We start from the raw sequence: 25,507 nt of genomic DNA, 5'->3' as shown, positions 1-25,507 counted from the left end.
TCCGTCTATCATAATGTCAGTTTGTTTCAGTGTTGTCATGTGAATAATAGGCAATCAGGAGTGAAAGTTTTTCAAAATTGCAGTCCTCTGGATGTTACAATTAAATTAATTACAAATCCAGAATAAACAGTTTTTAATCACATGAAACAGTTCTGCCGCATTATACACACTTTTGTTATGATGTAAATTGAAAGGCAGTGGAAATTTTTTTTTAAATACATAGAGCCACATGTTCACAAAGCTCCTGCTTACCCCTCATTAGTAAACAGATGCACTAAAAAAAATGTGCCCAAACATCTGCTCTTGCTAGTGACATCTTATTTTTCAATTTTAATATTAACAATTTGACAGTCTAAATAATACTTATTTCTAATTTTCACATGAGCAACCCACAGCTAAACAATTCCTAAGTACTTTATTCATGGGCAAACCAGCTTGACAAAATGGGTTGTTTTCAGGAGAGGTTCAAAGAGATAGAGGCAGTCAGGGGATAGCAGATCTTACCAGTCAGGGAGAACAATCTGAAGACATGAGTCCTAGCATGCTGGGGTTATGCATAGAATCGGACTAAGTAGGGTATTACTTTTAGTCCCATGTCCTGTGGCAGGTAGAGAAAGACTGATGAAGGAGGGTCAAATGAAGAAATCAGCTCTACCAGCAGCTGGTGATGAGAGAAAGAAACAGGGAGGTTGTGGGGAGAGATTCTTATGAATTAAAAAAACCTATAAAGAGCCCCATTATTGCTAAGCCAAAGAAATGGGACTGCCTTTGGACATAGCTTTTCCTAATAAAAGCTAGGAAAAAGTCAAGTTGAAGTTGGGTTCTAGTTTTTCAAGGCCATGGCTTGTGCTCACAGCCACTACCTTAAGGCAAAAAGCCTTCAGAATGTGCTTCTGGTAGCACCCTATGATTCAGACTGATTTTCATTCTCCAGTGACAGAAAACTTTCTTTCAAACAAGGTCTACTTTGCCGTTATTTTTTGAAATATTTTGGGTTACCCTTCATTCTCTGCCATTTGAGTGTACTAGTGCAAGTTAGCTTTTCCTGGGAATATTCAAGGCTCTTCCTGAAAAGTTTACAATCTTTTTGGTTTCTTATAACTTCCAATGAGGGAAGCTGGGTTTTTCTGTTGTTTTATTAGGTCAGATATTTTACTAGATTGAGGCTGTTGTAACATGTAACACCCTGTGCAACAATTAGCTATAAACCTGACTATAAGCACATTCTGTAAATGGTGCTGCTTCTCTGAGTTTGAATCCTGTGAATTTTGGAATCTGAGCTAGAATCATTGAGGAGGGGTGGATGTGAGGGAGGTTACACTAAGTTCAGACATCCTTCTATAAAAATACCAGAAGGTATATCTAAACCTCATACTTTTTGGGAGATGACTGTAGGATTGGTTGCAAATGACTACAACCATACTTTGGAGTGAGAAATCCACTCTTTACTATGTAAAATAATACCTTAAATGGCCATACATAATATAATCTCCAAATAATACATAATCATGTCCAGATGTAAACTTCTAATTTATCTCACTGCTGGTCTATAACACAATGATTGTCTCTGTAATGGTGTGATCATATGTATTTATTCATTATTTTATGTATTTATTTAAACACGTATGTGTTGAGCAAATGCTCAGATTCTGTCCTATGAACTGAGGCTACAAGTTCCAATCCCTGCTGGTAAGAATCTTGTTCCCTACTAGGTCTACGTTCCTTTGGATCTGTGCTGCATTAAGCCATGTACAGGGTTAGCATGAGAATTCATATGAACTGAGGCCATTTAAATGCCTTGGGGAATCAGAAAAGATTTTCTTTTCTTTTTCCTTTTCTTTTTTTTTTTTTCTTTTCGTTATTTGAGACAGGGTCTCACTCTGGGTGTCCAGGCTGGAGTGCACTGGTGTGATCTCAGCACACTGCAGCCTCGGTCTCCCAGGCTCAGGTGATTCTCCCATCTCAGCCTTCTGAGTGGCTGGGACTACAGATGCACACCACCATACTGGGTAATTTTTTGTAATTTTTTAGAGTCAGGGTTTAGCCATGTTGCCCGGGCTTGTCTCGAACTCCTGGGCTCAAGCAGTCCACCAGCCTCAGCTTCCCAAAGTACTAAGATTACAGGTGTGAGTCACCTGCACCTGGCCAGATTTTCTAAAAGAAATCTATTTGAAACCAAGACATGAAATGTGAGCAAAAGTTGGCTGGAGAAAGAGATGAAGTAGGAGCATTCTTGCTAGAGTAAATACCTATAAAATCATTGTATCAAGGACTTGACTGGCAATTTGTGTCAAATACAAAATTTAGGTTATATTTTTAAAGGGTCTTTATTGCTATGAACCAAGAAGGCATTGTTTCCTTCCAGCAAATTATGCTATATAACACTGACTATTTTCATACTTTTCTTAGGAATAGCAGGCACTAAATGTCCATCACTTTTTTCAATCTGAGCTATTATGCCTGCCCGAGTACTTAGTGTACTCTGCTGGGGTTCTCTCTTAATGAAGGAAGAAGTAATAAAGTTAATATATGTCATTTTTTTCACAAAATTAGAAAAACATAATCCCAGAATTCATATATAATGAAAAGAAAAGCCTGAATAGCCAAATCTATCCTAAGCAAAAAGAACAAAGGTAGAGGTATCACATTACCTAGCCTCAAATTATGCTACAAGGCTAGAGTAGCCAATACTGCATGGTACTGACATAAAAATAGACACATAGATCAATGGAGCAGAATAGAGAAGCCAGAAATAAAGCTACATATCTGCAGCAAACTGATCTTTGACACAGTCAACAAAAACATACACCAGGGAAACATATACCCTATTTAATAAATGGTGCTGGGAAATTTGATTGCCATATACAGCAGAATAAAACTGGAATCCTGTCTCTTATACACAAGAATCAACTCAAGATGAGTTGCAGACTTAAGTGTATGATCTGAAACTATAAAAATACTTGAAGAAAACCTATGGAAAACTCTTCCTTGACATTGGTCTAGGCAAAGAATTCATAACTACGACCTCAAAAGCACAAGCAACAAAATAGAACATTGAAAACTGGGATTTATTTAAACTAAAAAGCTTCTGCACAGCAAAAGAAATAATCAACAGTATGAACAGACAGCCTGCAGAATGGGAGAAGATATTTACAAACTATGCACCTGTCAGAGGACAAATATCCAAAATTTACAAGATATTCAAACAGCTCAACAACAATAACAAAAAACAAATAGCCCAACTAAAAAGTGGGTAAAGGATATAAGCAGACATTTTTCAAATGAAGACATACTAAATGGCCAAGAAGCATATAAAAAAATGCTCAACATCATTAATCATCAGAGAAATGCAAGTCAAAACCACAATGGGATATTATACCAGTCGTCATGGCTATTATTAAAAAGACAAAAATTAACAGATGTTGGCAAGGATGCAGAGAAAGTTATATGCTTATATACTGTCACTGGGAATGTAAATTAGTACAACTTCTATGGAAAAAAGTATGGATATTTTTAAAAAACTAAAAATAGAACTACCATTAGATCCAGCAATCCCACTATAGGTTATATCATTATATCAAAAAGATATGCACACTGATACGTTTATCACAGCACTATTCACAATAGCAAAGAAAAGATATGGAATCTCTCTGAGTGCCCATCAATAGATGACTGGATAAAGAAAATATGAGAATATATATATATATATATATATATATATATATATATGGAGAGAGAAATATTATACAGCCGTAAAAATGAATACAATGATTTTTTTTTTTTTGCAGTAACATGGATGGAACTGTAGGCCATTAACTTAAGTGAAATAACTCAGAAACAGAGAGTAAAATACTGCATGTTCTCACTTATAAGTGGGAACTAAATAATGTGTACACACTACCATAGAGTGTGGAATAATAGACATTGGAGGCTCAGAAGGGTGGGAGAATGGGACGAGGACAAAGGATAAATTACTTAATGGGTACAATGTACATTACTCAGGTGATGGTTACACTACTCAGGTGATGGTTACACTAAAAGCCCAGACTATGTAATGTAAAATAACTGTCCTTGAACTCCTTAAATTTATACAAATTTTAAAAATAATGCAAACTCTCTGGATATTAAGGCAGGTACTGGTTTGAACATTGGTATCAAGAATATTTTAATATTTATGTGTCAACAGCAATACAAATATTTTTAGGGACAGATGAATAATTTTAGGAGTGGAAAAAAGAAGACACTGGCATTGGCATGCTGATTGCTTTTGACTAAAGAGATTTATTCAAAAATTTGATAGACTTCCATACATTTTTTTCACTGAGAACACATAGGAATATTGTAGGAAACTTTTGTGATATTACATATGCCCAGGAGCCAGCCCATACCTAATCTTGGGCTACTAAAAGTGATGCACAGCCCTTGTTAAGAGCCATTGGCTTAAAACAGATGACTGGCAGTCATAAGATTTTGATAGTACTATTGACACTTTCTTTAAAAAATATAACATTACTTTCCCAAAGCTCCTATCACACTAAAACAATTTGATTACTATAATTATCTGTTTATACTCATTTCACATATGTTTTTGTGTTCTGAGAGTGGTTCAATACTTTCTTTCCAATCCTTTGCTTTAGAATGACTTGGATTTGTGCAAAAGGCAGTATTTATTCAGTCAGTGTTATTTATCAAGAATCAATTATGTGGCTGTACTCTGCTAAGCACTAGACTACATACTATCTTCAGAAGTTCTGTATTCTAGGAGAAATTAGTCAAGTCAACCAACAATTATAATACATTTTTAAAGCTTGGCTAAAGATACATACAAAGGATATTCTAGGGGAAGACTATACCTGGGAACTAAAGTCAATAGGTAAAGTGGGGCATCTAGAAAAAAATTCTGATAAATTAAATGAGTTTTAAAGGACACAAAGGATTTAGAAGAAAAATGATATTCTGTACTAAGGGAACAGCATGCAAGATGGTTCAGAGTAGTGAAAGAGCCTGAGAGAGCATGTGAGGAACTCAGACTAAGTTTTATATATCTATATGGTATAAAAAGCATGCAATGCATTGGTAGCTGAGGATAGGAGACAGAGACCGAGGCAGATCTATATCAAGAGAATTTTAAGTGAGGGAATAATAATAAAGGATTTGTATATCAGAACAGTCACTTAGGTATCAATTAATATGAAGGATGGTTGGGAATGGGATTAAAGCACAATAAGATTATTTCTGTTAAGCATTATTTGTGGCTTCCATAGGTGCTGCAAGTCATACAAAGATGAGCAAGATCTAGTCAGTAACCACAGGCATATTTATTTGTTTACTAATTTAATTATTACCTGCTGCCTTTTTTCAAAATGGATATGAAACAGGACTGACCCCCAAGTTGGTTGGTACCTAGTCAGTGGGGGGAAGAGAGGTTACATATGTATATAAGTCCCTAGATTATATAGAAACCCATACCAAAGGCAGGTGAGTTTAAAAATTTTTCCTAAGAGAGTATCGACAGGATCAGTTCCAATTGAGATGATTAGGAAATGCACCAAGAGAGCTTAAGCCAAAAAAGAGAGCTCTTCTTGAAAAAAAGAACTTTATAGTCATGATTTTGAGGCTGTCCAAGCATCTTAAGTTCCTTCTAAATTAAACTTACCCAGTACATTGAAAAAATAAACTATTAAAACTGAATTGAAAAAAGAAAAAAAAAATATTGTGAAGTATGCTAAGGGGATTATTCTATAATGAGGTACAGGATTTACAGATGCCTCCAAAAAGGACATTTCACTTTTCACACTGAAAATTCTCTGTTTCCCCGCCAAATCATGTTTCACAGTGCTGCTTCCCAGCACTTCTTTCATTTATTCTGGATTTTCTTCCTTGCCTCTTTCTGATGGTCTGTTATCCAAAATGTCATTTCAATGATCTACTAACAAAAAACAAAAATTTATCACAAAATGGAGTGTTTCCATGTTTCATAAAGTCAGGAATCTCAGTCGAGCAGTACCAAAAATAATTATGCTATATGGGAGAATGATAAGTGAGACAGCCTTAAAACAAAATATGAACAAGCACTAAACCTTATCAAATTATTTTTTCTTCTACTAACCTTGCATTTTGTCTAATTCAGAGACTTGTTTAAAAACTATAGGTTAGGGAATTCTCTTTCCTAGCCAAGGGAAGCCGTGACAGACAGTACCTGAAAAATTGGGACACTCCCACCCTAATACTGCACTTTTCCAACAGTCTTAGCAAGCAGCACACCAGGAGATTATATCCTGCGCCTGGCTTGGAAGGTCCCACGCCCACAGAGCCTTGCTCACTGCCAGCACAGCAGTCTGAGACTGAACTGCAAGGCCACAGTGAGCCTGGAGGAGGGGCTTCAGCCGTTGCTGAGGCTTGAGTAGGTAAACGAAGTGTCCAGGAAGCTTGAACTGGGTGGAGCCCACCACAACTCATGGAGGCCTGCCTGCCTCTGTAGACTCCACCTCTGGGGACAGGGCATAGCTGAACAAAAGGCAGCAAAGTTCTGCAGAATTAAATGTCCCTGTCTGACAGCTTTGAAGAGAGTAGTGGTTCTCTGGGCATGGAGATTGAGATCTGAGAACAGACAGACTGCCTCCTCAAATGGGTCCCTGAGTAGCCTAACTGGGAGACACCTCATACAGCTGGATGCCGCTCTGAGATGAAGCTTCCAGAGGAAGGATCAAGCAGCAACATTTACCGTTCTGTAATATTTGCTGTTCTGCAGCCTCTGCTGGTGATACCCAGGCAAACAGGGTCTGAAGTGGACCTCCAGCAAACTCCAACAGACCTGAAGCTGAGAGTCCTGACTGTTAGAAGGAAAACTAACAAACAGAAAGGACATCCACACCAAAACCCCATCTGTACATCACCGTCATCAAAGACCAAAGGTAGATAAAACCACAAAGATGGGGAGAAACCAGAGCAGAAAAGCTGAAAATTCTAAAAATCAGAGCGCCTCTTCTCCAAAGGAACACAGCTCCTCGCCAGCAATAGAACAAAGCTGGATGGAGAATGACTTGGACACGTTGAGAGAAGGCGGCTTCAGATGATTGGTAATAACAGACTTCTCTGAGATAAAGGAGGATATTCGAACCCATTGCAAAGAAGCTAAAAACCTTGAAAAAAAATTAGATGAATGGCTAACTAGAATAAACAGTGTAGAGAAGATCTTAAATGACCTGATGGAGCTGAAAACCATGGCATGAGAACTACATTATGCATGCCCCAGCTTCAATAGCTGATTCGATCAAGTGGGAGAAAGGGTATCAGTGATTGAAGATCAAATGAATGAAATGAAGCAAGAAGTTTAGAGAAAAAGGAGTAAAAAGAAACAAACAAAGCCTCCAAGAAATATGGGACTATGTGAAAAGACCAAATCTACGTCTGATTGGTGTACCTGAAAGTGATGGGGAGAATGGAACCAAGTTGGAAAAAGATCTTAAGGATGTTATCTAGGAGAACTTTCCGAACCTAGCAAGGCAGGCCCACATTCAAATACAGGAAATACAGTGCACACCACAAAGATACTCCTCGAGAACAGCAATTCAAAGACATGAAATTGTCAGATTCACCAAAGTTGAATTAAAGGAAAACATGTTAAGGGCAGCCAGAGAGAAAGGTCAAGTTACCCACAAAGGGAAGCCCATTAGACTAACAGTGGATCTCTCAGCAGAAACTCTACAAGACAGAAGAGAGTGGGGGCCAATATTCAACATTCTTAAAGAAAAGAATTTTCAACCTATAATTTCACATCCAGCCACAATAAGCTTCGTAAGTGAAGGAGAAATAAAATCCTTTACAGACAAACAAATGCTTTATCACCACCAGGCCTGTCTTACAAGCACACCTGAAGGAACGAATAACATGGAACAACCGGTACCAGCCACTGCGAAAACATGACAAATTGTAAAGACCATCGATGCTAGGAAGAAACTGCATCAACTAATGAGCAAAATAACCAGCTAACATCATAATGACACCATCAAATTCACATATAACAATATTAACCTTAAATGTAAATGGGCTAAATGTTCCAATTAAAAGACACAGACTGGCAAATTGAATAAAGAGTCAAGACCCATCAGTGTGCTGTATTCAGGAGACCCATCTCACATGCAGAGACACACACAAGCTCAAAATAAAGGGATGGAGGAAGATCTACCAAGCAAATGGAGAACAAAAAAAGGCAGGGGTTGCAATCCTAGTCTCTGAGAAAACAGACTTTAAACCATCAAAGATCAAAAGAGACAAAGAAGGCCATTACATAATGGTAAAGGGATCAACAAGAAGAGCTAACTATCCTAAATATATATGCAGCCAATACAGAAGCACCCAGATTCATAAAGCAAGTACTTAGAGACCTACAGAGAGACTTAGACTCCCACACAATAATAATGGGAGAATTTAACACCCCACTGTCAACATTAGACAGATCAACGAGACAGAAAGTTAACAAGGATATACAGGAATTGAACTCAGCTCTGCACCATGCAGACCTAATAGACAACTACAGAACTCTCCACCTCAAATCAATAGAATATACATTCTTCTCAGCACCACATCGCACTTATTCTAAAATTGACCATATAGTTGGAAGTAAAGCACTCCTCAGCAAATGTAAAAGAACAGAAATCATAACAAACTGTCTCTCAGACCACAATGCAATCCAACTGGAACTCAGGATTAAGAAACTCGCTCAAAACTGCACAATTACATGGAAACTAAACAACCTGCTCCTGAATAACCACTGGGTACATAACAAAATGAAGGCAGAAATAAAGATGTTCTTTGAAACCAATGAGAACAAAGACATCACATACCAGAATCTCTGGGACACATTTAAAGCAGTGTGTAGAAGGAAATTTATAGCACTAAATGCCACAAGAGAAAGCAGGGAAGATCTAAAATCACTCTAACATTACAATTAAAAGAACTAGAGAAGCAAGAGCAAACACATTAAAAAGCTAGCAGAAGGCAAGAAATAACTAAGATCAGAGCAGAACTGAAGGAGATAGAGACACAAAAAACCTTCAAAAAATCAGTGAATCCAGAAGCTGGTTTTTTGAAAACATCAACAAAATAGATAGACCGCTAGCAAGACTAATGAAGAAGAAAAGAGATAAAAATCAAATAGATGCTATAAAAAATGATAAACGGGATATCGCCACCAACCCCACAGAAATACAGACTACATCAGAGAATACTATAAACACCTCTATGTAAATAAACTAGAAAATCTAGAAGAAATGGATAATTTTCTGGACACATACACCCTCCCAAGACTAAACCAGGAAGAAGTTGAATCCCTAATAGCCCAATAACAGGCTCTGAAATTGAGGCAATAATTAATAGCCTACCAACCAAAAACAGTCCGGGAGCAGACGAATTCACAGCCTAATTTTCGGTATCAGCCGAATTCTTTGTACCAAAGGTACAAAGAGCAGCTGGTACCATTCCTTCTGAAACTGTTCCAATCAACAGAAGAAGAGGGAATACTCCCTAACTCATTTTATGAGGCCAGCATCATCCTGATACCAAAGACTGGCAGAGACACAACAACAAAAAAAGAGAATTTTAGACCAATATCCCTGATGAACATTGATTCAAAAATCCTCAATAAAATACTGGCAAACCGAATCCAGCAGAACATCAAAAAGCTTATCCACCAAGATCAAGTGGGCTTCATCCCTGGGATGCAAGGGTAGTTCAACACACTAATCAATAAACGTAATCCATCATAAAACTAGAACCAAAGACAAAAACCACATGATTATCTCAATAGATACAGAAAAGGCCTTTGACAAAATTCAACAGCCCTTCATGCTAAAAACGCTCAATAAATTTGCTATTGATGGAACGTATCTCAAAATAATAAGAACTATTTATGACAAACCCATAGCCAATATCATGCTGAATGGGCAAAAACTGGAAGCATTCCCTTTGAAAATTAGCAGAAGACAGGGATGCCCTCTCTCATCACTCCTATTCAACATAGTGTTGGAAGTTCTGGCCAGAACAATCGGACAGGAGAAAGAAATAAAGGGTATTCAGTTAGGAAAACAGGAAGTCAAATTGTCCCTTTTTGCAGATGACATGATTGTATGTTTAGAAAACCCCATCATCTCAGCCCAAAATCTCCTTAAGCTGATAAGCAACTTCAGCAAAGTCTCAGGATACAAAATCAATGTGCAAAAATCACAAGCATTCTTATACACCAATAACAGACAAACAGAGAGCCAAATCATGAATGAACTCCCATTCACAATTGCTTCAAAGAGAATAAAATACCTAGGAATCCAACTTACAAGGGATATGAAGGACCTCTTCAAAGAGAACTAAGAACCACTGCTCAGTGAAATAAAAGAGGACACAAACAAGTGGAAGAACATTCCATGCTCATGGATAGGAAGAATCAATATCGTGAAAATGGCCATACTGCCCAAGGTTATTTATAGATTCAATGCCATCCCCATCAACCTACCAATGACTTTCATCACAGAATTGGAAAAAAACTACTTTAAAGTTCATAAGGAACCAAAAAAGAGCCCACATTGCTAAGACAATCCTAAGCCAAAAGAACAAAGCTGGAGGCATCATGCTACCTGACTTCAAACTATACTACAAGGCTACAGTAACCAAAACAGCATGGTACTGGTACCAAAAGAGAGAGAGAGACCAATGGAAGAGAACAGAGCCCTCAGAAATAATACTACACATCTACAACCATCTGGTCTTTGACACACCTGACAAAAACAAGAAACAGGGAAAGGATTCCCTATTTAATAAATGGTGCTGGGAAAACTGGCTAGCCAAAAGTCGAAAGCTGAAACTGGATCACTTCCTTACACCTTATACAAAAATTAATTCAAGATGGATTAGAAACTTAAATATTAGACCTAAAACCATAAAAACTCTAGAAGAAAACCTAGGCGATACCATTCAGGACATAGGTATGGGCAAGGACTTCATGTATAAAACACCAAAAGCAATGGCAACAAAAGCCAAAATTGACAAATGGGATCTCATTAAACTAAAGAGCTTCTGCACAGCAAAAGAAACTACCATCAGAGTGAACAGGCAACCTACAGAAGGGGAGAAAATTTTGCAATCTACTCATCTGACAAAGGGCTAATATCCAGAACCTACAAAGAACTCAAACAAATTTACAAGAGAAAAACAACTCCATCAAAAAGTGGGTAAAGGATATGAACAGACACTTCTCAAAAGAAGACATTTATACAGCCAACACACACATGAAAAAATGCTCATCATCACTGGCCATCAGAGAAATGCAAATAAAAACCACAATGAGGTACTATCTCATACCAGTTAGAATGGTGATCATTAAAAAGTCGGGAAACAACAGGTGCTGGAGAGGATGTGGAGAAATAGGAACACTTTTACACTGTTGGTGGGACTGTAAACTAGTTCAACCATTGTGGAAGACAGTGTGGCCATTCCTCAAGGATCTAGAACTAGAAATACCATTTGTCCCAGCCATCCCATTACTGGGTATATACCCAAAGGATTATAAATCATGCTGCTATAAAGACACATGCACACGTATGTTTATTGTGGCACTATTCACAATAGCAAAGACTTGGAACCAACCCAAATGTCCATCAATGACAGACTGGATTAAGAAAATGTGGCACATATACACCATGGAACACTATGCAGCCATAAAAAAGGATGAGTTCATGTCCTTTGTAGGGACATGGATGCAGCTGGAAACCATCATTCTGAGCCAACTATTGCAAGGACAGAAAAGCAGATGCTGCATGTTCTCACTCATAGGTGGGAATTGAACAATGAGAACACTTGGACACAAGGCAGGGAACATCACACACCGGGGCGTGTTGTGGGGTGGGGGGAGGGATAGCATTAGGAGATATACCTAATGTAAATGATGAGTTAATGAGTGCAGCACACCAAAATTGCCCATGTATACATATGTAACTTGCACGTTGTGCACATGTACCCTAAAACATAAAGTATAATTTAAAAAAATTTTTTTTGCAATGTACTCATCTGACAAAGGACTAATATCCAGAACCTACAAAGAACTTAAACACATTTACAAGAAAAAAAAACCCATCAAAAAGCGGGCAAAGGATATGAACAGACACTTCTCAAAAGAAGACATTTGTGCAGCCAACAGACACTTGAAAAAATTCTCATCATCAGTGGCCATCAGAGAAATGCAAATCAAAACCACAATGAGATACCATCTCACACCAGTTAGAATGGTGATCATTAAAAAGTCAGGAAACAACAGGTGCTGGAGAGGATGTGGAGAAATAGGAACACTTTTACACTGTTGGTGGGACTGTAAACTAGTTCACCCATTGTGGAAGACAGTGTGGCAATTCCTCAAGGATCTAGAACTAGAAATACATTTGTCCCAGTCATCCCATTACTGGGTATATACTCAGGAGTGTAAATCATGCTGCTATAAAGACACATGTATACATATGTTTATTGTGGCACTATTCACAATAGCAAAGACTTGGAACCAACCCAAATGTCCATCAATGATGGATTAGATTAAGAAAATGTGGCACATATACACCGTGGAATATTATGCAGCCATTAAAAAGGATGAGTTCATGTCCTTTGTAGGGACATGGATGCAGCTGGAAACCATCATTCTGAGCCAACTATTGCAAGGACAGAAAAACAGATGCTGCATGTTCTCACTCATAGGTGGGAATTGAACAATGAGAACACTTGGACACAAGGCAGGGAACATCACACACCGGGGCCTGTCCTGGGGTGGAGGGAGGGGGGAGGGATAGCATTAGGAGATATACCTAATGTAAATGATGAGTTAATGGGTGCAGCGTACCAACATGGCACATGTATACATATGTAACCTGCACATTGTGCACATGTACCCTAGAACTTAAAGTATAATTAAAAAAAAAGAAACAGAAACCAAGAAAGAACTATATATTAATAATTAATTACAAATTAAAAATCACTGTGTGATCTTCTAACACACTCTTTAAACCTTGGCTGGATGTGATTGCCAAGGAAAAGAGCAATTTTTGATTGAAAAATGCTCCTTTTGTGAAGCCTTTGAATAAAGTGGTAAATACCACTAACTGATGCTTTTTACCTAGAAACATCTGTATTGTTAATCTATTTCGATAGACAGATTAACAGGATGAAATGTAAACATGTCTTTATTTCAGTTACGAAGACCCCTTTGTTCTTCTGGAACCAGAATTTTATGTCAACTACTGTCAGCTACTGAAAGTCAATATTTATTTGTCTAGTCCATGGTCAGCAAGAAAAGAAAAATTAACAGCTAAAACAATTCAAACTCTAAAATGGGAGTTTTGGGAAGTAGAAGCTATTCAAATCAAGAGTAAATTAAAACAAATTAGGTATTTGTCCTAATGATCTCCCTCCCCTTTCCCCAGTGCATGTGGGGCTTAAAACTTAGATGACAGGTTGATAGGTGCAGCAAACCATGAGGGCACACGTATAACTATGTAACAAACCTGCATGGTCAGCACATGTATCCCAGAACTTAAAGTTTTTTAAAAATAGATTTTTAAATGACTGTAGGAACATTAAACCAAGGGTTGTAGAAATGTATTTTGTCTGAAATACTGTACGGTGACTTACAAGAACTGGTAGAAACATGTAAATCCAAATACAACCCTCATAATGAAGATTACAACATGCAACATCTTTTAATCCTTCCTGATAAATTCTAAATCTAAAAGCCTCAGAATTATTAACCAAAACAATACATAAACTAGTTGATCACTGAGGGATTTAAGTTATTAGATGTTTTTCATCCTGTAATTGATTTCTCTCAGTAAGTAACTTTGGTCTCAAAAAAATAAGAATATGAATTTAATATTAATGTGAAGGAAACTATTACAAATTTCAACTGTAGTTAATTCTGCTTTATAGTTCAAAAGGATCTCTGAACATTATTGACTGAATTTCTCAAGATTGTTATTCTTAAGAAAGACTTAAAAACTCAAAATTTTCCCATCTTAATCTTGAAAGTGAAATATCAATAATGTAGTGGACAGATTGCATCTGAATACAGATTCTGGATTCAGTGCCGTGAAGAGTGTTGCCTCAAGAGGATCAATGGAGGCATAAAAAAAACTGAAATAGGCTAGGCATAGTGGTTCACACCTGTAAACCCAGCAGTTTAGGAGGCCAAGGCCAGAGGACTGCTTGAGCCCAGAAGTTCATGACCAGCCTGGGAAACATATTGAGACCCCCGCCTCTCTACAAAAATAAAAATAAAAATAAATGAGCCAAGCGTGGTCCACGTGCCTGTAGTCCCAACAACACAGGAAGGTGGGAGGATCAACTGAACCCAGGAGGTGAGGCTGCAGTGAACCATGATTTCACGACTATACTCCCGCCTGGGTGACAGAATGAGAACCTGTCCCTGGGGTGGGGGGCGGCGGGTGGGGGGTGGGAATAGAAGAAGCGCTGTAAGGTTTGTTTGATTTCTCCTAAATCAGAGGTTATCCCAAGCCACTCTTGAACTCTCCCTAGGTTCTTTTTCACAGTATCTTTTTAGGAGTATATACTGATTTTAAGTGACTGCAGATTCAAGGACACTGGTAAGATTAATTTGGTATTAGAAGCCTCTCCCTTTATAGGAGATACTACCTAGAAGACACCAGTAATACGGACAGCCCAATTCAAACTTAAAGTCCAGATAAAATGGGTACAAATATTTATGTAAATTGGGACCTAGAGCAAGGTTAATTCATCTGCAAGTTTCTTTCCTTTAACTCATGTAATCCTACTCTAACAAACCTTTTCTTGCAGCTTTTTGTCTGTTTCTTTTTTGATTTCTTTACTGATGTTCTTTGTCATCCAAGACCCTAGATACGTTCCAAACTCCAATGCTTGATTGATTTCTCATCTCTACACCAAAGCAATAAATGTAAAAAGAGGAAAATGGATACATTCTCAACAAAATATAAATGTTAAATATTGATCCAACAATAGAAATTTTGAGCATACCAATAATTATAGAAGTTGTTAACATTTTACCATTGAAAAAGGTAGACGATCAGATACAGATAGAACTTTAAGAAGCATAAAATTCTTACACAGTATCTCCCCCAGTTCTTATATCCGAAACCAAAAGGTGCTTTTCAAAAATTGATTTGGTAGAAAAACCTGACTTCCTAAGTCTAATTCAAACACTTTTCTGTAGAAATATTAATATGATTACAAAGTAAGCCAGATCCAGCATCTAAAAGCACAATGTTTAAATTATTAACAAAACAAATACAAGAATATAACTTTAATCATTTGCTACCAATCAGATTTAGTCTAGAAATGCAAGAATGGTTTAATAGTAGAAAGTCTGTCAACATGAGTCATTTAAAAGGAGAAAAATATTAATAGATGCAGACAAAATGTTTGACATAATTCCATTTGCTATAACTGATTTTTAAAGTCTATAGTTAAGAAAGAATTTGAAGAAACATTTCTATGTACATTAGTTAGTATTTACCAAAAGCCAAAACAAGCAGCAAGTCAAAGAAATGTTAAAAGCCTTCTAATATCTTTAGTAATAAGACAGGGATGCGCTAGGCGTGGTGGCTCACGCCTGTAATCCCAGCACTTTGGGAGGCTGAGGTGGGCAGATCACAAGGTCAGGAGATGGAGACCATCCTGGCTAACACGGTGAAACCCCGTCTCTACTAAAAAATACAAAAATTTAGCCAGGCGTGGTGGTGGGGGCCTGTAGCCCCAGCTACTCGGGAGGCTGAGGCAGGAGAATGGCGTGAACCCAGGAGGCGGAGCTTCCAGTGTACCCAGATCGCACCACTGCACTCCACCCTGGGGGACAGAGCAAGACTCCATCTTAAAAAAAAAAAAATACATATAAAACCTGAATGAATGGAGAGACATGATATGCTCTTAGATGGAAAGACTGTTGTATCATAATAATACAGATCCTTCTTGAATTAATAGATATAACATATGTTTATGTATTTATATATGTTGCATATGTTTATTAACATCAAAATCCAGGCAGGGCAGGATTTTTTGTTACTTTGCTTTTTGAAACACAAATTGCACAAAAGTTAAAATGGAAGAAAAATGTGTAAGATTTGCCAAGAAAACCTTGTGAAAGAATAATAAGAGGGGTAGTTAGTATTTTATTAAAACCATATTCTAACCAGTAGTGAAAAAATAGATTATCCAATCAATGGATACCTGACTATCCATGAAAAAAAAATCTAGTCCTAGATATTTACCCAAGAGAATGAAAACATATCCATACAAAGCTTTGTATGTAAATGTTTATAACAATGTATTATTTTCATAATTGCCAGAAACTGGAAACAGCTCAAGTGTCCTTCAACTGAAAATGGTTAAGCAGATTGTAGTACATCCGTACAATGGAATACTACTATTCAGCAATTCAAATGAACAAATTACTGATATACACACAACAATATGGATCAGTCTCAAAAGAATTATGCTAAGTGAAAGAAGCCAGACTCAAGAGGCAGCATACTATATTTTTCCATTTGTATGACCTCCTGGGAAAGGCAAAACTATAGAGGAGACATATCAGTTGTTGCCAGGGACTGGGAGTATAGGGAAGGTATTAACCACAAGGGATCATGAAGAAGCTTTTAGAAATGGTGAAAATATTATATGTTTTTATTTTGATGAAAGTTATGACTGCATAAATTTGTTAAACTCAACATTTTACTGTATATAAATTATATATAAACTTAAGTTGAAAAAAAGGAATCCCTACCTCAAACCATAAACTGAAAAAATTTTAGGTAGACTAAAAATGTAGGCAGGAAGACCTAAAGGGAGAACCTGACTCAGGAATGAAAACAAATTTGTTGCCAGGACCTACATTTTCTGCAAACCAAGTCTCAGATAGGGCTGAGCTTTAATCAATCCTTCTGCAACTTGCTCCAGTCTCACTTCCCCAAGGCAATGAATAATTATGAGGAATGTTTTATAAGGCCTAGGCAAGGCTTTAACAATCTACAAATGTAAGAAATAATTCATCTTCAGTTTAAAGAAATATTCAAAACTATTCCACTTAGTGGTGGATTCCTCAGAGTCTTAAATTTTATATTCTGGTAATGAAACACAATTAAAATACAATTAATGAGTATATATATTTTATATATATATATATAGAGAGAGAGAGAGAGAGAGAGAGAGAGGATATATATATAAAATTGGAAACTTGACCAAAAAAAGTAAAGCCCAAAATAGAATATAAAAATTTTCCCCTATTTTATCATTACTTTTTCTGTTTTTCAAGAGTCATAAAGAATGAAATTCTTCCCCTTTCCTTGGTCCAACTCCATGCCCCAGAGGTGCTGTCATCTGCAGTGTGATGCACATGCTATTGCAGACTTTACTTTTACTAGAAGAGATTTCTCTGCTTCTGTACACGTAACTATGTTAGGGTTTTAAAAAATATTTATTTTATTTTCCAAAATATGATTATACTATACTTTTTTTTCTGAAATTTGTTTTTTCACTTCCTAAGTATGATCTAGACATCTAAATATATATATATATGTACAAGAATAAAATTAGGATGAGTTTAGAAGAATTATAGCAGAATATTTGTGGACCTTGCAGTGAGAGGATTTCTTAACTAAGATAAAAGACACAACCGTAGATCTTCTGTATCTAAAAGATGCAAAAGCAAAATCATTTAAGCAATTCATTAGGTGGAAATATTAAAGCACATAGGATATATTAATGAGAAGAAGATAAACAAAATCTGCCGCCAAAAAAGAGGAAAAGGAAAAGTCGGCAAAACAAATAGATGACAAACATTAAAAAATATACAAATGTGCCAAAGGTCAAGAAAATACAAATTAAAATTACAGATAATATTTTTCTGGTCCTTAAGAAGAACATCACACACCTGGGCCTATTGTGGGGAGGGGAGAGGGGGGAGGGATAGCATTAGGAGATATACCTAATGTAAATGACGAGTTAATGGGTGCAGCACACCAACATGGCACATGTAATACATATGTAACAAACCTGCACATTGTGCACATGTACCCTAGAACTTAAAATGTAATAATAATAAAACATTTTCTGGTCCTTATTGGCAAAATATATACATATATTTTTATGTTGAATATATATATGTTGAATATATATAAATATATATATGTTGAAAACTTTTAAACAGATATTTCTATAAACTTTGTGGTAGTTTGTGTTACTATAACAATTTAGCAAAGTCTATGGTTTATTTAAACATGTATACTTGAACTTCTGGAAATTTATTTAATAAGTTAATTAAATTATTTGTATAATAAAACAATTATTGGAATTTTAAAATTATTATCTAGCAATTAATATTATTAATTTAATTAATTAATTTACTTAGTAAAAAATTGTTAATTTTACATTCATTAAAGTTTTTAAATCCATATTGGGTAAAATGAAATTTTTAATAAAGTATAAATTCAGAGAAACATATCTAAAAAGATATTGTAGCATTGTTTGCATTAGCAACAAAGAAAACAAAAACAAATTAAATGTATGATTATTATGTAACCACTAAAATGAATGAGACAGAACTATATACTTTCACTTAGAAGGATGTGTACATTACATAGTTAAATAAAAATGCAAATAGTTGAAAGTCATGCATATGTGATTTTATTTTTTATTAAATCAATGGAAATCTTAACTGCGTATGTAGACATAAAGGATATTGTGGAGTCCTCCACTCAGATTCCCTGTTCAAGGCCATTCTGCAGTTGCTCAGATTATCAGCTAATGGTGGCTCTGCGTTTTATACTTCTCTGGGAATTACTTCCAAAGGTTGGCCAATAACTGATGTGGGGATACAAAATCCTAGCACCCTTCCCTGTCGAGTTTCTCTGTAAGTTTGACCAAGGCATCAGTTCAAATTCATCCAAGATCAGCTTGTTCTCCTGTCCAATGCTGCCTTCCTGCCTTCCTTCAGTGGATATCTTAGAAGTGTATTCCAAAGTGCTCACTGAAAAGACCCTGCTACATGCAACAGCCTGTCTCAGAGTCTGTTTTTTGAGGGCTCAACTGAAAACAACCCATGTGTCTGCACAGGTTAATAAATGCAGAGGAGAAAGCACCAAAAAAAGATACACAGGAAGTCATTTATAGTAGATAAATAAGGGTGAAGGACTGGTGCAGAAGGGCAACTGAGAATATTTTATTTATCCCTTTATTGTTTATTTATCCCTTTATTGTTTATTAAACTTAGAGGTTATTTCTTTTGTAATTTAAGTCACTGAGAAACTGCTTTGTGAACCATAGTGAATTATTCTTTGTGACATATAAGGAAGAAACAACATTCCTAACCTTTGATTCATTTTATCTGCTTTAAAAAGAAACTTGTTCAAAGTTTCTTTTAAGTCACTCAGAAAAGTAAGTCATCAGCCTTCCCAAATGGACAGACATATTCTGAACTTTTAATTTTATACTGGCAGAGAATGTGGTCAATAAATTATTGCTGTTTGTGAAACATTTGCTTTCATGGTTCTAACATATTTTAACTCACAGGGTTACTGGAATTTTTTTTCACATTATTTGACAACTGAAATTAAACAAATCCGTTCAACTACAGAGCTAAATAGAAGGTTTACTACATGTATCATTAGCACTATCCATATAAGGTAACAGAAAATATGAGGTGGTGTGGATTTTAAAAATATGATAAAATGAGAATACTGTTAGATGCGTAAGAAAGTGTGACTTTAGGCCAGGCATATTCTTATTGGAAAAAAACTGACTCTATTTTATTTTACTAAAATAATTGGCATTATATGTTTTGAGTTGACATCTTTCAAATTATTTTATCAAATCAAAAATATATACCTTGGTTGAAATATATTTTAATTGTCATGTCATTTAAATGTGGTATATGACATAAAAGATTGCTTTGGAGTAAGCTGCTAAGCATTTTTACCATTAAGAATATTATATTAGAATGAAGAAACATAATTTATTTGGTTATATATTGTGGCCATTAACACATTTGCAACGTTTTTGATACTTCAGTAGAAAACTCTTAGAAAAGTATAAAAACACATAACAATTGCTCAAAATATTTAAAGATTAACACATTAGGATATTCACATATGTATAAAAATTTTAATGAGCACATGTTATTCATGATCACAACACTTAGATTATCTGTCATCACACCCAGCAGCCTGTAATCTTGTCATTGCCTTTTGTCTACTTTGCATTTATACAACTTCTTTCATTCAGACATATTCTAAGAATAAATACACAAAGAACTAGAAAGTTGTACAGCTTATAGCCGGGAAGAGATTGGAGATTCTTCATTTCCCCTTTAAAACATACAGACTGCTGTCCTCAGCAATGTTGAATGCCAATTGAGTTGCGTACTTCTGACAGCATTGTCATTTCCAATCCTATTTATGCCAGTAATAGTTACTGCAATTCCATAACTTAAATATATAAATATATACAATTAAATCTATAAATATATAAAATAAATAAGTACAAGTATGTAAAGAAAGTTTCAGTTTCTAAAAAATTGAAATTATGAATGTGTAAATGAAGACAAATTGCTTTCTAGAGGAAGTAATCACTGTACATTGAGGTGTGCATGAGACAACTATAGAACATTAGAACCAAGATTTGTAAGAACCTAGAATAACAATTTACTTATATTCTTTTACAAATGTTCTTGAGGATCAGTTGGATCCTCACAGAGCTCTGTGCCCAGCAACCAGTAAGTTCTCAATAAATGTAAGCCTATCTGTAAGGATATGTGGAGAACACTGTGAATCTGCATTCATTGCTCTCCAGCAATTTGCATTTTTTTCCATCAAAAATCCGAGTTGTTTTTTAAAAAATAAAGGACTACATATGAAAAGTGACTAAGTTTAATATAATTTTATTATTAGTATTGAGACTATGACATGTTGAACCTTCACACTTTAAAAACTAAGAATAGAAAATATAAAAATACTCTCTATGAAGCACATTCTAAATGTATGCCACATTTCTTTTCATAATTCATAATATGTGAAAAAAATTCTAAGGTATGCCCTCTGATTATGTGTATAGATTAATGGCATAATACAGCTGAAATTAGGAAGTAAAATCCAGTTTTATTATGACTCTCTTTAATGTAAACAAAATTTTGAGGATTACTGAAGTCACAAAACTGTTCACTAAATCATTTTCTTTTTGAAAAATGATAGATTCAACGGGTACATGTACAGTTTGGTTACATTGCATATTGATAAAGTCTGGACTTTTAGTGTACCCATCACCCAAATGATGAACATTGTACCCAAGAGGTAATTTTTCATCTCTCTCTCCCTGCTTTTGGAGTCTCCAGTGTCTATTATTTCTCTCTATGTGTTCATGTTTACCCATTGTTTAGCTCCCACTTATAAGTGAGAACATACAGTGTTTGGTTTTCTGTTCCTGAGTTATTTCCTTCAGCATAATGGCCTCCAGCTTGATCTATGCTGCTGAAAAAGGCATGATTGTATTCATTTTCATGGATGCATAGTATTCTGTGGTGTATATATTCCACATTTTCTTTATCCAGTCATCCATTGATGGACACTGAGGTTGATTCCATATCTTTGCTAATGTGGCTAGTGCTGCAATTAACATACAAGTGTGGGTGTCTTTTTGATATAATGATGTAAATAGATGATTTAATAATTTAAAATAAATGATTTATTTTCCTTTGCATAGATACACAATAATGGGATTGTTTGGTTGAATGGTGGTACTATTTTTAGTTTTTTGAGAACTCTCCATATGGTTTTTTATAAAGGTTGAACTAATTTACATTGTCACCAACAATGTACAAGCATTCCCTTTTCTCTGCATCCTCACTAACATCTGTTATTTTTTGACTTTTTAATAATAGCCATTCTGACCCATGTGAGATGTTATTTCATTGTGGTTTTGATTTGCATTTTTCTGAACATTAATTATGTTGAGCATTTTTCATGTTTGTTGTCTGCTTGTATGTTAAATCATTCTTTTTTACTTAAAACAAACATTTTAAACCCATTTATGTCCACGTTTTTTTTTTCCTTTCAGAAACAGTAAGAGATGATAAGCCCTTAAGTTATACACTATGACTTTTTAAAAAAAAATTTCAAAAAGGATAGGAAATACTGTAGGCACCCAGTGTATGCATATTTGAAATGGTACTCATTTATAAAATGTATGGTTCACTATAATCGCCCCCTTTACAAAAAAAAAAAAAAGCAAAAAAAGAGTGTTGGCCAGGCATGGCGACTCATGCTTGTAGTCCCAGCACTTTGGGGCTGAGGCAGGAAGAATATTTGAGCCAAGGCGTTCCAGGCTTCAGGGAGCTGTGATTGTGCCACCCCGTTTCAGTGAGACACTGTCTCTAAACAAATACTCTTTATTAAAAACAATCATGGAATTTCCAATTCAATTTCAAATGTCAGTGAAATGTTGCCTCTTTCCAGATTGGCCAACAGTGTTTGCATGACTTCGGTAACAACTCTAAATACTTCCAGCCTTGTTTTTAGCTATGGCTGAAGAATAATTTTTATGCATATACATCAAAGGAAAAATTGAGTCCTACAAATTACCAGGAAGAGTCTTTTGTATTTTAAACTTACCGTTTCTACCATATATTACTTAAAATGATTTTAAATTTTTTAGTGAAAAAATGCTATTAAGTCTGTGCAGTTTGGCATCAAGGAAATGAACGTCATCTGTCTGTTTGGTAATGTAATTTCTTCTTATTAGTCTTTACTCAGTGTATGCTAAGGCAATTATTCTTGTTGATACCACCTGCTATATGCAATAGAAAAATCGTATATTCCTTATGTGGAACCAGATAATCCTAAATTTAGACCACCTGTATATTCTTAGGAATAAAGGATGTGAACTAGTACAACCGCTATGAAAAACAGTGTGGAGATTCCTTAAAGAACTAAAAGTAGATCTATCATTTGATCCACCAATCCCACTCCTGGATGTCTACCCAGAGGAAAAGAAATTATTAATGAAAAAGATACTTGCACACACACGTTTATAATGGCACAATTTGCAATTGCAAAAATATGGAACCAGCCCAAATGCCGATGCCGATTAATCAACGAGTGGATAAAGAAAATATGATATATATATATGTATATATATATACACACACACACACACACACACGCACCATGGAATACTACTTAGCCATAAAAAGAAGTGAAATAATGGCATTAGCAGCAACCTGGATGGAATTGAAGACCATTATTCTAAGTGAGGTAACTCAGGAATGGAAAACTAAACATGTATTCTCACTCATAAGTGGGAGCTAAGCTATGAGGATGCAAAGGCATAAGAATAATACATTGGACTTTGGAGACTCAGGGGAAAGGGTGGTAGAGGGGTGAGGGATAAAAGACTACACATTGAGTACAGTGTACACTGCTCAGGTGATGGGTGCACCATAATCTCAGAAATCATCGCTGAAAAACTTATCCATGTAATCAAACACCACCTGTTCCCCCAAAACCTGTTGAAATGAAAAATAAAAATTTTTAAAAAAAGAAATAAAGGTTCTGTAATCAGATCATTATTTAGTAAAATTTCCTGATTTCACTGATTCTAGCAATTAGCTTAACATAAAATATAAAAGAATAAATTTTCTTTAAAAAGAGTTGTTTGAAAAAAAGGAACCTTAATGTAGCTGATACGATTTTTTTTCAGATTGTACAATGTTGATTAAATAATATAAATGTCAACAGATTTTTGTCTCTATTATTAAATCAAGCAGCTGCAAAAATATAGTATTTTAGTTTTCCTTATTCTCTAATCTCCAAGCATGATAGAAAGAAGAAAGATAGTTTAGCAATAAAAAATTATTTTCTCTAAGTAAACATCAAGATTATTTAACTCAATAGACTCATTTTCCTGGCCAAAATTAATAGTGATAACTGATAATAACCTTGAAGAATAGCATACAACCTTTCTTCTCTATGAGCTCTATTAAACTGGGAAAATACAAATATATTCACATCCATCATTTCCGATTACATTATTTGAAAGCCTGGTTTATAGAAGGGAAAATTGTAGAAAAGAACTTCGCTTATTATTGCTTTGCAAACAGTATAGATAAATCTTTTAAAAAGTCATTCTATAAGGCTTTGAAGCATAAAGATATTTCAGATTTTCAAAAAACTTTATTAAGAATTCTTTTCTCAAAATACCCATTTCATTTTAATATTGTACCCTATTGCAAACCATACCTGACGGTATCGAGTGTAGGCCATTACACAAATCCATAATGCTAAAAGGAATTGGACTATGGACTAATCTGTGTTTTTCAAGCAACTGACCTCTAGGGCACTGTGAACTTTTATCAGGGAAGTCAGCTTTCTCTCTCTCTCTCTGTCTCTCTCTGTCTCTCTCTCTCTCTCTCTCTCTCTCTCCCTCTCTCTCCCTCTCTCTCTCTCTCTCTCTCTCTTTAGAGATGGGGTCTTTGTTGTCCAAGCTAGTCTCGAACTCCTGGCTTCAAGCGATCCTCCCCGTTCAGCCTCACAAAGTGTTGAGATTACAGGCATGAGCCACCACAGCCAGCTTTCTGAAATGAAAATATTCGACATCCAAAAAGACTAGTTTCCTGAATGGATTAGAGGGGAAGTTCAGGGCGGATGGGAATAACACAAATATCAACATGGTCATGGCTGGAATGTGATGATGGAGTCAAGAATTTTTCATCCATGGTTTACTATGGGAAGAAGGTATAAAATCGCTATCTGTATGTTCTCCTCATTATCAGAACATTGGCAGCTTCACAGGTTGTGCTGTTCATATTGCCTCCTCTGATGTCACAGAAAGACTCACTATACCTTGTCAAATCGGGTTTGGTAGCCAGGCTTTAGATACTGTCACCTCTGCCACTGTCACACTTTATAGTCAAATACTATCACCACTGCCACTATCACATCTTATAGTCAAAGAGACCTTCCTAATTTTAAAAGCACTATACCTAGAGTAAACATATGACCCTGTTTGCCCCAGGTAGTCCTGGTTTATGGATATTGTACCAGTATAATTAACAGTATCTCCCTCCTGTAGTCTCAAACTTGTCCTGGTTTAGATGATAAAATTTAGTCACACTAACTTAACAAGCATTCATTCACATGGTCAATCTATGAACCCCAAGGATCTACCAGAAAAATGACATGGATTTTATATAACAGATGAGAAAACTGAGGCCTTGAGAGAGTTATTGAACCTGAACTAGGACTTTTGGCTCATTTTTCATGACTTTTTCCTCTCAACATACTAAGTGTACAGAGCTGGGTCGAGAGTGCTTCAGGAACTACCACTCAGGCAGAAGAGCTGCTGTCCTGATGTCTTGTAGTATACTTAAAATAAGTTTATTCTCCATAGACTATAGAGATTGCCCCCGAATTCTTATTTGGGGTGTGTGTGTGTGTGTGTGTGT

At 35.8% G+C, this 25,507-nt stretch overlaps 1 protein-coding gene across 1 annotated transcript in view; it reads right to left on the bottom strand.

Moving 5' to 3' along the window:
• Positions 1-24,326, bottom strand: part of LOC102140415 (small ribosomal subunit protein uS19-like) — a 52,553-nt gene extending 28,227 nt beyond the window's left edge. Inside the window, exon 1 of the mRNA XM_045395140.2 lies at positions 24,303-24,326. Within this exon, the coding sequence (XP_045251075.2) occupies positions 24,303-24,326 (24 nt within the window). The remainder of the gene's footprint in view (positions 1-24,302) is intronic.
• Positions 24,327-25,507: the final 1,181 nt, after the last annotated feature.

This window comes from Macaca fascicularis, chromosome 7, assembly GCF_037993035.2.
Source record: "Macaca fascicularis isolate 582-1 chromosome 7, T2T-MFA8v1.1".
In the NCBI taxonomy this organism is placed as follows: Eukaryota; Metazoa; Chordata; class Mammalia; order Primates; family Cercopithecidae; genus Macaca; species Macaca fascicularis.
Note: the sequence above shows the minus strand (reverse complement) of the source record. Positions and strands in the feature narration are given on the sequence as shown.